Consider the following 17,609-nt stretch of genomic DNA (forward strand, 5'->3'; position numbering starts at 1 on the left):
TGATGCTAACTAAGTAGTATAGAATTGATATTCAAGTAGGACAGATCACGAGAGTTCATCAACTAATTACAACAATGACCGTTGCTAAAAAGCATGATACTATTCTCGTAAAGAATTATAATTCCCGACCTATCGAAACAGAAGTTGTTTCAAAGTTGAATTATAATAACACTCCAAAATAAGGTCGTCGTGAGCAAAACCCTAAACCTAAGGGAAAACAATCTGGATGATCTAGTCCGTACGATCGCTCAGTGCAGGAAGAAAACCATCGGAACAACTAGCGTGACAACCACCATGGCCGTGGAGGCCGCTGCGGACAGAGAGAGCTCGCCGCCAGCCGGAAGGTTCAAGGAACCCGCGGGAATCCCGCGCCTCAATCAAAGGAGGATGACCAAAAATTGAGAAATAAAGAGATGTGTTTTCGAAGTGGATCGTTCGATCATTGGGCGAACATATGTAGAGGACAGAAAGAAGTAGCTGAAGCATACAAGATCGTGAAAAACGCAAGAGAAGCCTATCACGTTGGACATGATCAAGGTGTTGATCTCGAGGTTGCAAACATTACTTCTACCGAAGTCAGGGACATGGATACCGCCAGATATGATGACTGGAAACCTCTATCGTTTTCAAGGAATTATGTAATAACATAAGCCATATTTTATTTGTTTTTATAAACCATTTTTGGATTAGATTTTTCCGAGACATACTTTCGACGTGATTGTTGGCTTATATTATTAATGAATAAATTTTGAGTTTATTTCCTTGATTTTATTTTAACTTTGAGTTTTTATTTACCTATAGAAATGGCGTTGAAGAATTACAATGTCTTACGGATAGTGCGACTACGCACACCATTTTTCGAAATAGGCAACTATTTTTGAGATGTTCTCCACACATTTCTCTGTGACAACTATGCATGGAAGGTCCATCAAACGTTGTCCTTAGTCGTGGTAAGGCCCAATTTGCTCAAAATTGGTTGTGATATGATGATTCATATACTTAATGCTTCACATGGACATCTTTTTTTACGAGCTACACGAAGCAAGAATCATATGCCGATTCCTCAAACCACAAAACGTGGTCTCATACTTCAATTGACTGCAACCAGCCAATTGGGTGATGATATCTGTCTACAATTGATACCTGTCTGTGTTCCATCTGTCTTCAAAATCACTTGAAAATCACTTGAAGACAGATATCATCACCCAAGACCACATTCGAGAAACATATGCACGTAGTATTGGTCTTCAAAAATTATTCAATCTCCCACTATTGTAAAAATCAGGGGGAGACATTGGCATCAGGGGGTGGTGTGATGTCTACATGGTATTCTCGAAATGTGAGGCGTGTTGTACTCTTTTTTCACTTTGACCAAGGTTATTTTTATCTCGAAGGGTTTTTTTGATACTCGGCAAGGTGTTTAACGAGGCAACGTGAAAAGCATCATCGACATTACATGACGTCACATTTGGACATCACAAGGGAGAGTATTGTAGTTCACCTTGTTTTGGTGTGATTGGTCCAAACGGGAATGTGAATCTTTATGTAATAGGGAGAGTATATTTAGTCATAGATTTCCTATCCATTTTCTGAATAGGATTCCTTGTAATATTATATTCAGATTTTATGCAAGCTTTGTACTCTTGTTCTATATAAAAAGACATATTATCAATGAAGAAGTACGCATTACTCTTTATTAAAAATTTTTCATTTTACAACTAATAAATAAAAATCTCTACGAGGGGAAGGCTAGCTATAACCTAGAGGCTCTTGACTGTGATCTGTGATACCTCTCTGAGGCGATTGTATTTGTATGAACTTGTTCCCCTTTAACCCTGTACGTAGCTCTCGATCTCATAAAAGCATAACCTGTCGTAAATTTAACCTGCAATACTATAGTACGAACCTGGAATCTGTATCCATGTAAATACTATAGTACGAACCTGCAATCTGTTCCAGACAAGATTTCATACTTTCTGGCGCATCTAAATGTAATAACAAACAAGTTAACAAAATGATAAATTTTTTTTTTGGACAAAAAATGATAAATTTATTAAGTTGGTACTTGGTAGCGTGTACCTGTTTTAATGGAAGAAAAGTTGTGATAAATGACAAAACTGTCTCAATCACTGTAAAAGAGAAATGTTACACGAGAGAAGCATTGCCAATTTATAATAGCGCATAGATGATACATTTGCATCAACTACGTATTATTTTTTGGCTAAATGTTAAACGGATACAATAGATATATTTGAAATTAGAGTAGAATAGAAGGATTCTCAGATTATATATGTGATCCCATGCAGTGGGTTCATGTAGAACAGCACACTACAATCAATTAAGCAGCAACTTTGAGCTTCTTTGATCCATAGCTAGATTTGACCTAGCTCCAAAATGGAGAATGGCTCCCTCTCCCACACCAGTGAATCCCAAATCATATCATCTGATTCCAGTAGCAGACGCGGTGGTTGGATCACTTTCCCCTTCATCATCGGTCTCTCTCTCTCTCTCTCTCTCTCTCCACACAGAAATGTCGCCTTTTAATATAGTGTCTGACTTGAAAAACAGTGTTGATCTATTTTTAATGTAAATTTACACTTTTGGGGTATAGTAATTCTCTAACAACATGCATTCAATATAACTATATTTATACGGCGGACTAATATGTATAAGGTGATCTGTTCTATATTGACCAGGGGCTATAATAGGCTTATCACTTGCAGTGGGAGGATGGCTCTCAAATTTGATAGTATTTCTGATACAAGAATTTAATGTGAAGAGTATTGATGCTGCTCAGATTGCAAACGTGGTTAACGGTTCTTCCAGCTTTTTCCCAGTCATTGGAGCAATTATAGCAGACTCTTTCTTTGGCCCTTTCTTGGTCATCTCCATTTCTTCCTGCATTTCCTTGCTGGTAATGAAATAGTGGATCGGTCTGTTAGTAGATGCTTGTCTTGTCTCCTGCTGTGACGATGCCCTATATTTGTTTATTTTCTTTAATTCTCTTATTTACCGGTAGCTGTTTTATATTCAATTATACTTCTGAAAGGTCACTCTGCGCACTCCGATTTTTTTTTTTTTTTTTTAATTCGTATGATTGCATAGGTAAACTAACTGTTTGAAAGTGCAAATGACATTACCACTTAACTGTAAGCAAAATTACCAATCAAGTCATTTTTTAAATCTAAATTTGCTCATTCCATCTGTTACATGTTATTTTCCATTGAGGTTTTTTTTTGTCAAATATATGTATGTTTATTTGGCAAATGGAAATAAGATTCAGATTTAGAACCTACTCCTTCTTTGTTCCACTTCGATGTCAATCCAGCTAGAGCTCATGTGCTTGCCTAGCTTGTAATACTTTGGGTACGTAATAGTCTATGCAAACAGTTTCACATGTTATGCATGTTGTGATATATGGTGCATTTAAATAATTTATCGGTAATATAAATTAGTATTTTAACTGTGGTTTTAGATTAATTTTTGATAAGATGTCATATATATGAGACTATCAGCAATACTTGCGTTCACAGGGTATTGTTTTTTTGGCATTAACTGCTATATTTGATTCGTTAAAGCCTCAACCCTGTTTAATCGGATTACAAATATGCCAGCCAACCTCAACTCTGCAATATACAATCTTGTATACGGGTATAGCTTTGGCATCAATTGGCTTGGGAGGTACACGCTTTACCCTAGCAACAGTGGGAGCTAATCAATTGGATAAGCCTAAAAATCAAGCAACTTTCTTTAACTGGTACTTCATTGGCATATACTCTGCTTCAACCGTAGCTCTAACTGTCATCGTGTACATAGAGGACAATGTGGGATTTAAATGGGGTTTTGGCCTAGCTGTTGCTGCCAATGTTATTGGCTTGGCCATTTTCTTATCTGGAACCCGTTTCTACCATTTTAATAAGCCTCAAGGGAGTCCATTTGTCGGTTTAGCTCGTGTCATTGTTGCTACTACCTGGAAAAGGAATCTCCAACTCTCATCTGAAAGCAAGGATTATTGTTACTATGGGCATGAGGGAGTGACCAACAGGGTGGCCACAACACCAAGCAGGAGCTTCAGGTACAAAGTATAAGCTACGGATGCTCCAAATCGGAATATGATCATACATTTATGCAACTGATGGTGCTCTCTTTGTATACAGTTTCCTTAACCGTGCAGCACAGAAAGCTGAAGGAGACATCAAACCAGACGGGACAATTGCAAAGCCATGGAGATTATGCACAGTTCAACAAGTAGAAGATTTCAAGACCCTTATAAGAATAATGCCATTATGGTCAACAAGCGTATTCTTAGGTACCCCAATTGGAATCCAAGGCAGCTTGACTATCTTGCAGGCTCTAACCATGGACCGTCACCTAGGGCCTCATTTTCAAATACCAGCTGGGTCTGTTGTAGTCGTCATTCTAATTTCCAGTATCATCTTTCTCGGCCTCATTGATAGGTTATTATGTCCCATGTGGAAGAAGTTAACTGGTCATTTTCCGACACCCCTCCAACGTATAGGATTAGGCCACGTGCTAAACGTGTTCGCCATGGCAGTTTCAGCACTGGTAGAGTCTAAAAGGCTTAAAATTTCCCAAGACCATCCTGGTGCAACTACTGTCCCCATGTTGGCATTGTGGCTCTTCCCACAATTGGTTTTGGTTGGCGTTGGAGAGGCATTTCATTTTCCAGGACAAGTTTCTTTGTATTACCAAGAATTTCCTTCGTCGCTGAAAAGCACAGCAACAGCGATGATCTCGTTGGTTATCGGGATTGCATTTTATTTAGGGACAGGTTTGATTAATCTGGTTCAGAGGGTTACAAGATGGCTACCGGACAACCAAAACGATGGGAAGCTAGAGAATGTGTATTGGATGCTAGTTGTAATTGGAGTGGTAAACTTTGGTTATTATTTAGTCTGTGCGTACAAGTATCAAAATGTACAGGATACAGATGGTAGTTTGGAATCTGATAAGAAGTGATTTTTTTTTTTTTGTGAGAAATAAGAAGTGATGTTTTTGCTAGTCCCTTTCTAAGCTAAGCATAGTTAGTGTCTTAATGAGTTCGACTCATGAAAAACTAAATTGATTTTGGCCATCATTTATCTCTATTACTATAAAAGGATGCTCTAGTTTGGTATCAAAGAGTTTCACTAAAATCTAACGTTTGCGTAGTTGAATTCTTTAGAGAATAAAAATCCCAGAAGTCCAAAACAGTAAATCATTAAAATAATATAAAAGCAAAATAATTTTTGTTTTTAACAAAAAGTAAAATAAAAAAATAAAAAATAAACTCATGTTTTTATAAATTAAGATGTTAGTATAGAAACTATGATATACACACATACGTCCCTTCTAGTGAGGGATTTCTTTTTTTGGCCATTTTAAGAGATTACTTATTAGACCAACTTTTTTATCACATATCCACATCTCAATCGTTCAGTCTTTAGGTCTATAGGAGTAGATCTCATATGCAATTTTTCAGCAAAAATAGATAATCGTTAAGACATTAGAAACTGAACGATCGAGATGTCGAAATGCGATCGAAAAGATATAGGAGGACCCTTCCACTAAAAGATCCCTTTTTTTAGCCATTTTAAGGGATTCCTTTTGGGATCCATTTTTCGATCACATATTGACATTTCGACTGTTCAGTTTTTAGATCTCCAAGAATAGATTATTTCTGCAAATTTTCAGCTAAATTGATAATCGTTGAGGTACAAAACTAGATCAAATCAATGGACAAACCGAATATGTCCAACCTGAGCCGTTTGTGTTCATAATTAGTAAATCACAATTATGAATACCCAAATGATTATCAATCTGGCTGAAAATATGCAGAACTAATCTACCCATAGGATTCTAAAAACTGAACAGTGGAGATATTGATATGTGAGCCCCAGAAAATTTTATCGAGCTTAAGTGAAATAGTTCGATAATTTACTTATCGATCTCGATAAAAGTTAAAGTACTTGAGAATATTTTCAGAAATTTTCACCAAGTAAAATCCTCAATTTAGGAGTTGGATAATAAAGTACACCACACGACAAGTTTGTGGAAATTTTCGGAGAATTATTCGGAGACCCATGTCCGAACCTTTGGGATTTTAGAAATTAATTCAAGAAATAGAAAACACGTGGAGCAATCCTGGCCATCCATTTTCCCCCACCGCTTGATCTGGACCATTGATCTCTCTTTAAAGAAAGGAAGACCAGGTCAGCTTGCTCCATAACATGCGTGAGAGCATCAGAGCTCTCTGACCCAACGCGACCCTGAAACGCGCCACAGGATCCGACCGGCGCTACTCCGTCCAGCCACCTCACGGCGACAGACCTCCTGCATTCTCTTCCTCTCGGTGTCGCCTACCTCCCTGGGTCGTTGGATCGTCCATGCACTGAACGGATAAGAAAACCCGACGACGTGAAGCCCGAACCTTCACCGGCAACCTCTGCAATTTCCGACTCCTCGGGCCACCGTCTGGGCCGTCTGTGGTATAAAACCTCTTCTCCTCGTCATGATCTTCAAGTCTGTGCAATTATTTTTCAATTTAGATTAAGTTTGATGATTTACGTTTCAGGGTAGCTATGGCTTTGCCGTGTTCTTCGTCACCGGCGACCTCTCCGGCCTTTTTGGGCTCCATCTCTTGCTCAACTGCACTTCTAGTCAACAACCGAGGAGTTCTTCGAGTTGCTGGTGTGAAAATCATCAGCTCATCACCATTCCTGTCTCGGCAGTGAGTTCTGGGGACAGAGTTTGGATCGATTGAAGTTGATTTCCGATTTTCCCAAGGTATAATCCCGACCTTGAATCAAAGTTTGGTACTTGATGATAATCGGATGTTAATCCCGAAAGTTGAGAATTTGGGTTGTCTGTGCGGTATGGTTTGCATGTGTAGAATGAGTGTGTATGTCGTGATTTGAAGTGTTGTAGTTTTGGAATGGATAAGAAATCTGATAATGTGTTGTTGAAAATTTGGTTGCATAGAATCGATTGTGTCGTTGTGCTTGTGATGGTGCATTTAGAATGAGCTATGGAGATTTGAAAATGGTCGAGTTATGATTTTGGGTGTCCATAGTAAATTCGGTCGAATTACTATGCGACAAAACTATTAAGTAAATTTGAGATCTATGGTTAGTGAAGTCGTTGTACTATGTATTTTGCGGTTTGATAATGAGTAAAGAAAAGAAAGTGTATATATATATATATATATATATATGGACGATATTGTAATTTCAAGTAAATGTTTGATAATTTGAGTTAGTTATCGAACTTGTCTCGATTGGTCAAACAATGGTCAAAATGGTCAATCTTGGTCAAACCAGGAAAAGTAAGTTGGACGATTTATTAATCGTCGAGATTTCATCTAATTGTTTAATGGATTATTAACTATCGAAATGTCGGAACTTAGGACTCCAGTTACCCGAGGAACGGAAGGTTCGCGACTCTCGTAGTATGTGAGAGAAAGCATCGGAATCCAGGTAAGGATTCAGGACTCTCCTCGGTTAGTCGCTTTCTTATGTATTGTGTTAAAGGGATGCATGTTAAGTGGTATGGTTTGGTTATGTTAAAATGCAATGCATACTAACCAAATCGTGAGAAATGTGATGGCTTGAGAGCGAAATGGGTACTAACTTCCTTGGGTTCGATTCCCTAAACCTCCGGAGGGTTAGTTACGTCGGTCGTCCGAGAATTCCGATTGTTATGACGGACTCGGTACGTGTGTGTAACTAGGTAGTGGACGCTCTCGCTACGCTTACCTGGTGATAAAGTAAATTGAGGTAAGGTAGTGTAGTGGGTCTATGGGACCCACCATCGGGTAAGATTGAACGCGCGTATTCAATTGAGTAACATGCATCGATTTTGCGAAAACATTTTACGAAAAGTTTGTCGTTCCTTTAAATACCTGGTTTAAGCATGTTTTCATACTGAGGCCTCAATAATTTATTTATCGATTTTCAAACCTAGTCAAGGTAGAGTTTCTGTTGAGCAGCGAGGACAAAAGCTCACCCCTACAACAGTATGGATGCAGAAACTGTACACTGGTGACGGGACAATAGCGGACGGAGCTGGATGTGCAGAACAAGTTCGGTAAACCATTGTCTAGACTTTATTCTAAATTCTATTTCTCGAACTTCGTATTTCGGAACTTGTTGATATTTGGTCTTGTGTCAAATTTAGTTGAATTCTCTTTCATTGGGATTCGTACCTCGTGTTAGCCTTTATCCTAGTTCTGGACGAACGAAATAGATTTTAGCAACTCAAGTTTTTCACCTCAAAAATATTTGTAGCTTCCGCCGTGTTTATACAAAAAAAAAGAAGAAGAAGTTTTTCAAACAAAATGCCTAGCGATTCTCTAGAATGTAAATCGAGCGTTCGGTTTATGTTTTAGAGACTCGCGGCACTGTGACGTGATTAAGCTGGTGAGGTGCAGCTTGGGGCATTACACGATATGTGACAAAAAAGTTGGTCTAATAAGTGATTCCTTAAAATGACCAAAAAATAAATCTCTCACCAGAAGGGCCCTATATATATAGCTGGTGTGTGAAATGAAGATATGAAGATATTATTAGTGTTCGTGTTGCAACTGCAGCGAAGTTATGTGAACATCAAGCAGCTTGACTGCAACAATAACTATAACACAACTGATAAGTACGTCAGAATCAATAGCATGCCATCATATCTCTACTTCTTCAACTCATTACCCCGTCCTAATTGCCAACGCCAATAACATCTACCACGTTGTCCCCCCATCCTTGCCGACTCCCAATCCTGCTTAACTTTCTAAAAACTTTCTACCATTTTCATATATCTACTCCATTGCTCCTATCTTTCATTCTTGTCTTTATTGGATTTTTTTTTTTCCTCAAGGACAAAATAGGATTTTAAAAATTATCAAAAATTAGGGAGGTGAACATACCAATTTGATAGGTATGAATAGAAGCTCTCATAGTTCAATCAGAAGTTCAAAAAAAGAAAACAAAGGACAAATTGGAAGATGCTAGTTACCATGCGCATACAAGGTAATTAAGGCCCCGTGATGTAGGGGTGGGCTCGCGAAACCGAAAATCGAAAAAAACAGCACCGATACCCGAACCGAAGCCGAAAAAAACTGCACAGCACCGAATTTGGTCTGTTCGGTTTTCGGTTTGGGCTGGGCCGAAACTTAACTGAACCTCCACAGAAACGACATCGTTTTGTATATGTGGAATCGGAAACCCTAAAAACCTAAAACGCTCATTCCGCCTCTCTCACTCAGACTATCGACTCCTCTCTCTCTCTCTCTCAGTCTCAGATTCTTAGATTTGTCCCGATCGCGATTCGACCTCAGCCCCAACCCCGAGTCTCGACCTCTCCCTCTCTCTTTGACCTCTGTCTTGATCACGCTTCGACCTCAGTCCCCAGTCTCGGCCTCTCCCTCTCTCTCTGACCTCTGTCACAGTCGGTGGTCGTCGTCGTCTCCCTCACTACTTCGCCGGAAGTCGAAGCTCTCTCCAGTAAGTATATTGCTAATTCCCTTCTTTGTTGTGCGTTAATTTCACTTCAGTCTCTGTTTACTTTTCATCTTCAGCAAAACCCAATCGATCTGGGCTTTTTGACGTCTCTGTGGATTGGAGCCCGGTGATAACCTCATCAAGTCTCTGTGGATCGTCGTCTCCCTCACACCTTCGCCGGAACCGAAGCTTGGAATTGAGTATTTTATTGCCAGGTACACCTCTTTGATAACCGAAGCTTGCTCTCTGTCTCTTATGGATTCTTGTTTCTTGATTCTTTTTTATTGAAGATGTTTCTGAAGTTGTGGTGGTTTGTTTCAGCATGCAAGTCATTATGCTTATACCTTTGACAAATTTGGGATATGGGTTTCAGGTACTCTGCAATCTGCATTTGTTTTGGCCGAGTAGTTCTAGACTTAAGATTGCTGAAAATGAAGAGGCAAATGGAGAAATCTAAGTCATGTGGTACAAGTTCTGCCTCAGCCCCGAAGAATAAATCATCTTCATCATCTCAGGTAGCATTTTCTTATTTAAAATCTGTAATCTGTTTGTTGATGTGGTGTGCTTTGAAGTTGTACCTTAAATTATTTGAGATATAGAATATCATGATTTCGTCCTTGATTACATGTCCAACTTGGAACTGATTGTATTATTCTGTATGCTTCGGTTGTATGATTAATTCAACTTGGAACTGATTGATTAATTCAATAATTAGTGTACTGTTGATTAATTGTACCCTAGTTATGGATAAAGCTAGAACTAGCTGGGGTCTTGATTTGAATAATCAGCTGTACTATAGAATTCACTTGTTTAATTGATCATGTTCTGTGGGTGGCATGTTCCGGATATCTCTAGTGCTTAATTGATCATGTGGAAAATAGGAGCTGGGGTACAATTAATCAACTGCACTTAATTTAAAAATTGCACTTAAAAACTGCAGTTTCTGTTTTGGTTGATTATTCCAGTTTCCTGTATTTTGTTTTTGTTTGCAGTATGAGTTTTGTGCTTAAAAACTGTAGTTTCTGTTTTTTGTCTGTTATTGCAGTTTCTGTATTTTGTTTATTTTTGCCATGTGGAGCTGCAGTGGGGAGTAGTCGGAGCGGAATGTTACCTCCAAAGTTGAAGACTTCATCTTTCTGAGCTTGAGATCATGCCATTGCTCTCCTTCATATGTAGATGTTGGTTCATTCTTTTTGTGATGTTTAATCTTTTAGTGAACTTACACATTTTTAATTTGTGAGGTTAGTGACTTAGTGTTGATGTAATGATGGACTGTTATAAACTTTGGACTCTATATTTTTTGACCATTTCATTATTTCATATGTTGATGACTTGATGCTAGAACTTGATGGACAATTAGATTATATGAATTGAATTATATGGACTATGGTAAACTTGTATGGAATTATAGATTATTGTCTATTGAAGTACAAAGCATGCATTAGTAAACTTGTAAACACATTGTGATAAATTATTATTACAGGTTTGGAGAAACAAAAACTTCTCGAGTTACAATACCAAAGAAGTATGAAGTATATTTGGTAAAAATCTGTTTACCAAAAAAAAAAAAAAAACCGAAACTGGGCCGAACCGACCCGAACCGTTCAGTTCGGTTCGGTTTTCGGTGCCAACTTCTGAAAATACAAAAACCGCACCGAACCGCACCGATTCTAATTTCGGTTCGGTTTTCGGTTTAGGCTCGGAACCGAACCGATCGGAACCGAACCCACCCCTACCGTGATGCCATCCACAGATCTAGACACCTGGACCCCAAACCGAACCAAGTGCACAACCCCATAGCGAGTAGCGACGTAGATGAACCACGAACAACCCATCAGGACAATTGTCTCCCAAGCAATGTGAAACGGCCAGAAACTAGTCAGAGGAAAAAAGGGAGATCACCCCCAAGTCGAAGACCATAAAATCCTAGAGGTTTCTGGGGGCGATGGTGAAGGGAAAACCCTAGCCGTTGTGTTCTTGAATGAGGAGAGGTCAGAGAGACCTCATGTTTGATTACTCAGCAAAGTGAATTTTTTTCTTTTTTCTTTTTTTGGTCAAGTCAATGAATACGCCAACAAGGGCAAGCCCTGAGAGCACAAAGGTTTTACAAGCACAAGCTAACAACCAAAGGCCAACCAATGGGAATTAGAAGATAGACCTCACAGACTTACTACCATGCAGAAGAAGCCTAAGGAATTAGAAAATGCCAAGATTGAAGAGAAACCGCCACACTACAGTTACGCATAATCTGCTTCCAAGGTGCTCATTCAGCAGAACCAGGGCACACCTTAATTATATGAGGAAGATAAGCAGCAATCTTATCAAGAGTACTCTCGCAATTCGGCAAATAATTGAATGAAACTGTTGTTGGCTCCATCTCGCACACAAAATCCATGAAGATCAAAATTCCACTAATATAAGAAGTCAGAGGCCAATATCCCCAACAACAATTTCTCAGGTTTTCCTGAAAAAGAAGACATGTATGTATAAAAACAAACGTGGTCAGGACATCTATGAAAGTGTTCAAAAAAGGAAAAACTACACATATCTGCCTACTTGATTATGATGGTTTTGTATTGATTTCAAACCATAACCATTCCTCCATTTGCGTAGCCTATACAACTAAATAATGATCCTTCCTTTTGTTGATGTTATGATACCAAGGTCGTGTGTTATGTCACCTGATAATACAGGCCCGTTGGTGCGGTTGTAATAGATCAAGGGGCCTCTCTGAAGCATTTTTTCCCATTTGGGAACGATTGCCTCACCCTAACATCTTTTGCATTGATTGAGAAGTGGACTATGCGGCCCTCCTCCTCACCAACAATTCGTCTAACGTCTGCGGGAGACTTACAAAGAACACGAGCCCAAAGGATAGTCATCATGTGAATTCTCTCTACTCGGTCTTCGAAATTCCTATCCCGTCAAAACAAACAAAATTTTAATTAACGCCGAATGTAGTTACACTTACATCTTAATCACAAATATACTTAAAAAGAAAAAAAAAATACTTACCATCGTCGAATTAGGGTTCGGAGTTCTTCTATTGAGACAGGGTGGCCTTTGGAGAAGGTGAAGTACAAACTTCTTTTTTCCTCATTCAACTGATTATTGACAACCTCTGGCGCAGGATTTGGCGGGACAAAAGGTGACCAATTATGAATCTCTTGTCGACCATTCAACCAATATTGCTGGGAGAGGATTATATCACCAAAGGCTTTTTCACAAATCTCCTTCATTAACCATTCCATTTGTTTCTTAGCTTCTTCTTTGTTCCGTAACACCAACCCAAAATTGGGAACAACCTCAAACAGCCTTTTGAACTGGCTAGGTTGAGAAATATTACAATCTGTAATCAAATAAGTTAAGCACGCAAGCGTCTCGTTTGCTAACTCCCTGAACTCTGCATCGCCTATAGGTTTAATTTTCTCTGCCATAAATATGAAGTGGTTTTTTTTATCAAGAAAATACCAAAAGGCTACGATGGACTTGGAGTGATTAAGATCAAATCCATGCTGGAGAAGCCGTCTATATATGTTGCGATCCATGGAATGGAACCCTTTAAGTTCGTTAGGGACGCATAATTCCATTGTGCTAGATCCGATACTAGAAGAGTTTAAGAGAGGTTTTTGAAAGAGATGGCTAGGGTTTATGAACGCTGGGAAGGAGATAAGTTTTTCGCTCCGTTTTTGAGCAAACTCATTTTTTGTATTAATCTCCAAAGATTTTTTATTGGAAATGTAATTAGTACAAAACAAAACCTCTAGAGATAGTTTTTGTTACTATCACTAACACTGATTTTGATTCCTTTATTAACTACAATTTCATATGGTATGGCAATGGAAATTGGCTAAATTTTTTTTTTTTTTGGCTAAAAGTTAGGACTGTTTGGACTTTTTGCCAATCAACATATATTTGATTGGTCATCAAAACCCTAGATTCACATATTATTTACATGTTGTATCTGGAAATAACAGTGATGAGCAAGAAAGAAGACCTGGAAGCTGGTTCTCTTTTATTCGTATCAATGTATCATAGCCTATACTTTTTTTTGTCTTTGTTTGGGCAAAGACAATTAGATTTGTTCATGGAATGAAAGAGAACTTTCAATTATAGTTTGTATTGGCCGGAGGGTTATGAACTGTTTTTTTTTTCATGGATCTTAACAATGTTTTTCAAGGTTTGTTATCACATAGAATGTGGGCGTCACAACTGGAGGGGTCGCTGGGATCATAATTAACCTTAAAACAAACAGATCCGTAAGTAAAGAGAACAGAAAAGGAAAGAAAAATAATTGATATTTAATATCCTTCATACAGTTACAATTGTAAAAAGGGTCTTTCTAAATGTATCTAGCAAATTGCTATGTAGACCCAGCAAATCAATTTTACATGAAAAGACATTTATATCCTCGTACGAAATGACAATAATAGTCATGGTAAATAAAAATAATAACAAAAGAAACCATCAAGTTTAAAACTCTTTTTTTCTATTTGTACCCAGCAGTTCAGTTGGTAGCAATTCACTGTGTTTACGTTGTTTCTTCTAGCAAAGCCTTAAACCCAAATTTCACTTTCCTTTATAATTGCTTCAAGGGTTTAATACGCATGATATTGACAAAGTTGTGACTGCAATTATGATTTTGGAGGAGTCAAATAAGGTTTGTGTATTTTGTTTATCATAGAACCAGAAAAAAACAAAATAATTTTTACTGCAGTTTATAGCATTTCAATCGGTTAATAAACACCGAAAATCACTAGAATATTCAGTACTATACCACCGAACAAAGTAGAAAGGTTTGACAGATAACCACCGAAATTTGGCAATATATTCGGAGCACAAACACCGAATACTACTGCTTCATTCAAGCGATAACCACCAAATATTCGTATAATTTTCAGCACTCAACCACCGAATAACTTGTCAAATTCTTTTACTATTTTCAGTTCCTTTTATATGAAATATTTATAGCTTAATTATTTATTACTGCGACGTGTTCTTTTTTTAACAGATTAATTCTGAGTCTATTGAAAGTGGCAATGGTTGGACTGACTGTGTTTTCGAAACAACAAATCAATTTATAACTAGTGAGGTAAGTAGCTTGTAAAACGTCAAGATAATTAATTTTTACTTCGATTTCCATTCCAATTTGAATAGTAAATGTTTGTTTGTACAGGTATTCAAAAGTCGGAATGAATTAGTTAACTGGACTCGTGAAGAAGGAAGAAAGTGTGGAATAGTAGTTGTAATCAGGAGGTCTGATGTTCCAGGGAATTGTAGGTTAAAAACAGGGCGAATAACTTTTGGTTGTGAGAGAGGTGGATTTTATCAAAAGAATAGCATAGACTTAGAATGCATGCAAAAGAAGAAGCTTAATGCCAGCTTGAATCCTTAAAAGAAGAAGTGTGATAGAAGTGGTGGTACAAAGAGGTGTGGTTGCCCATTTCGCCTTGAAGGGCAAAAATGTTGGTCCTAGGGATGAGTGGATCGTTGAGGTTGTAAATGGGATGCATAACCATCATGCTGCAAAGTATCCTGAAGGGCATTCCTATATGGGGCAATTAACCAAGGAAGAAAATAATTTGTTGGTTAATATTTCAAAGAACCTGGTAAATCCAAAAGAAATATTATACACTTTAAAGAAAAATGACCCACTCAATTCAAGCACTATGAAGACAATCTACAATGCTCGACATATTCAAAGGGTGATTGAAAAAGCTGGTATGTCAGAGATGCAAATACTGCTAAACAATTTGGAGAAATACAATTATGTGGAATGGCATAGGAGTTACGGCACAGAGAACATTGTGAGTGACTTGTTCTGGACTCATCTTGATAGTGTAGTAGTGAGTTACACTTATAAATCATGACTACACTTACTGTGGGTTCATTGCCAAGTTTTAGAGTGAAAGACAACGATCTTTTCATTTTTTTCTTTATATATAGTGTTTTTTAGTTTATCCATGTATATTGCTTGATGAGAGAAATAATTGCAGCTTTTTGTAGTTTTTTTTCTTTTTTTCTTTCTTCCAACCAAAAGTAAGAATTTTATTGCACAAAGTCAAAAATTGTACAAGACATAACAGAAGAAAAACAAAAAAACTACTAGCAAAAGGGCAGCTCAAGAACATGCAAACTCCAGTAGGACACCCGCACAAGACATTAGCAACCAAGCACCATTAGATGAAAAGTGATGCAGTAGCATAATGTGAAAAGTGTTGCAGCAGCAAAAGAAGAATAAATTACTATTGCTGTACGAAGGTAAAATAGAAATCCATTTTCAAGTTCTCAGTCAGAATTTATTACTTTTTCAAGTGCAAATGCAATGCTAAAAAGGCTCAAGTCTAAACATTGTCACGGCTCAATTGTAATCAATATAAAAAAACTCAAGTCATCAACTACATTCAAGAATATGAGTTAAATCATCCAAACAAATAAAATAAGCTCAACTCTCTCATAACCAAATTGAATTCAGAGCAAAACAAAAGTTAAACAAAACAATACCCATGAATCAAAAAAATATCAACAAGTGAACCAGAAATTCAAACCCTAAACTAAGAAATTAAACTAATGAAAGAACTCGTGCAAGGAAATTTAAACCAAGAAGCACGGGATACCTTCAAAGTCGGCAGGTGAGAGCGAAGGAAATAGCGATGACCCACAAAGTCTAAGATGGAGATACGCTTGGGTTTGAGACCGCTCTTCTTTTCCCTCAACTCGGTGCCGAGTCGGTCGTCTATAATGATGCTCTGGACAAATTCCTCAGTTGGGGAATGATCTTGGAGCAACCCTCATTGACGCGGAGATAATCGGGGTTTTGCTGGGTTTGAGTTTTGGGTGTGAGATTTGCTGGGTATACGTTTTGTTGGGTGCGAGTTTTGCTAAGGGTATTGTTGGAAAAGTTGCTGCATACAATTATAAATTTTATTTTTTTATTGGGTGTAAAAAACTTGCTGGGTCTACAAATTTAGAAAGACCCTTGTATATTTAATTGCTAAATGTCTCTAGATAGACCTGGAAAAACACTGTATTGTGTTGTATTAAGTTTGTTTCTTATACTTTTCGTGGAACACGATAACAAATCGTTAAACTAATATGTGGAGGTTGAATCAAAACAGAACTAAAAAATCATTAAGACCCGTTGAAAAAAATAACTAGATGTTTACTCACAACATCTTTACCTAAATTTTATACAGTCAAGTTATCTTTTTCTTTTTGAAAGTTGAGAGTTGAGATTGTTTTCGTGAAAATTGAGAAAGGGGTTACGATCAATTAGAGATTTGCATTAGAGTTTCTAATGTATGTTAGACAGAGAAACTCTAAATTTACAAGAATACCCTTATGTTAATGGTTCTTATTGTGATAACGGATAGATTAATACTACACCGAACCATTAAAATTAGTGTTCTTATCATGGTGATCCTATAATGGAACCAAACCAATAAACCTCAAATCAAACCTTTACAATTATATTCGTGTTCGTGTCGTGTAACCATATGGTTTGCAATTTTGCCAGATCTATCTCTAGATGAAACTTTATTTGATAGCTTAATATTAAGGGAAAATTTTTCAAACAGTACATGAACTAAAGGTCACTGTGAATTAACGTTCCTCACTTTACACTAATTACATTTTGGTACCTGCCTGAACAAACCCTACATACTTTTGGTACACGCCGTCAATAACTTCATTAGTTAGCATGCCACCTGGCATATTTTCAAGGGTAAAGTTGTTTCTTGACTATCCACCTTTAGAAAGCCAATTTTTTTTAATAAAAAGAAAAAGAAAAAGAAAATTGGTGGTGCGATCTTGACTGTAGATCTACCCTTGAATTTTTTTTTCTTTTAAATAAAAAAGAAAAGAAAATTTCTTGAGGTTGGTTTTCTGGGTCAGGAAACCATGGATAGAAGATCTTTGGGAAAGGCGACCTTCGCCTTTTGGAGGAGATTGGTCAGTGACTGGGTGGCGCTGCGAGGGTCGGCGGCGTAGAAGGTGAGCTCCGGCTTGGTCTGAAGGAAGAGGTCGAGATCTTGTGTCGATGGGGAGCCTCTTTGTCGATGGGGAGCACATTGAGGTTGTGGTCAAAGGAGAAGACATGGACGTGGCTGCCAGAGCTTCCGG

At 37.8% G+C, this 17,609-nt stretch overlaps 2 protein-coding genes across 2 annotated transcripts; both read left to right on the forward strand.

Annotated features, from left to right (window-relative positions):
• The first annotated feature begins 2,294 nt into the window (after positions 1–2,294).
• LOC133734304 (protein NRT1/ PTR FAMILY 2.7-like) lies at positions 2,295–4,981 on the forward strand. The gene is made up of 4 exons (XM_062161924.1): positions 2,295–2,494; positions 2,697–2,914; positions 3,534–4,075; positions 4,158–4,981. The coding sequence occupies exons 1-4, from the start codon at positions 2,395–2,397 to the stop codon at positions 4,978–4,980; spliced, it is 1,683 nt and encodes a 560-aa protein (XP_062017908.1). The 5' UTR covers positions 2,295–2,394; the 3' UTR covers position 4,981.
• Positions 4,982–14,124: 9,143 nt separating this feature from the next.
• LOC133730467 (uncharacterized) lies at positions 14,125–15,358 on the forward strand. The gene is made up of 4 exons (XM_062158050.1): positions 14,125–14,148; positions 14,500–14,580; positions 14,665–14,744; positions 14,887–15,358. Exons 1-4 carry the CDS (start codon positions 14,125–14,127, stop codon positions 15,356–15,358), a joined length of 657 nt encoding a protein of 218 aa, XP_062014034.1.
• Positions 15,359–17,609: the final 2,251 nt, after the last annotated feature.

This window comes from Rosa rugosa, chromosome 2 (genome assembly GCF_958449725.1).
Source record: "Rosa rugosa chromosome 2, drRosRugo1.1, whole genome shotgun sequence".
In the NCBI taxonomy this organism is placed as follows: Eukaryota; Viridiplantae; Streptophyta; class Magnoliopsida; order Rosales; family Rosaceae; genus Rosa; species Rosa rugosa.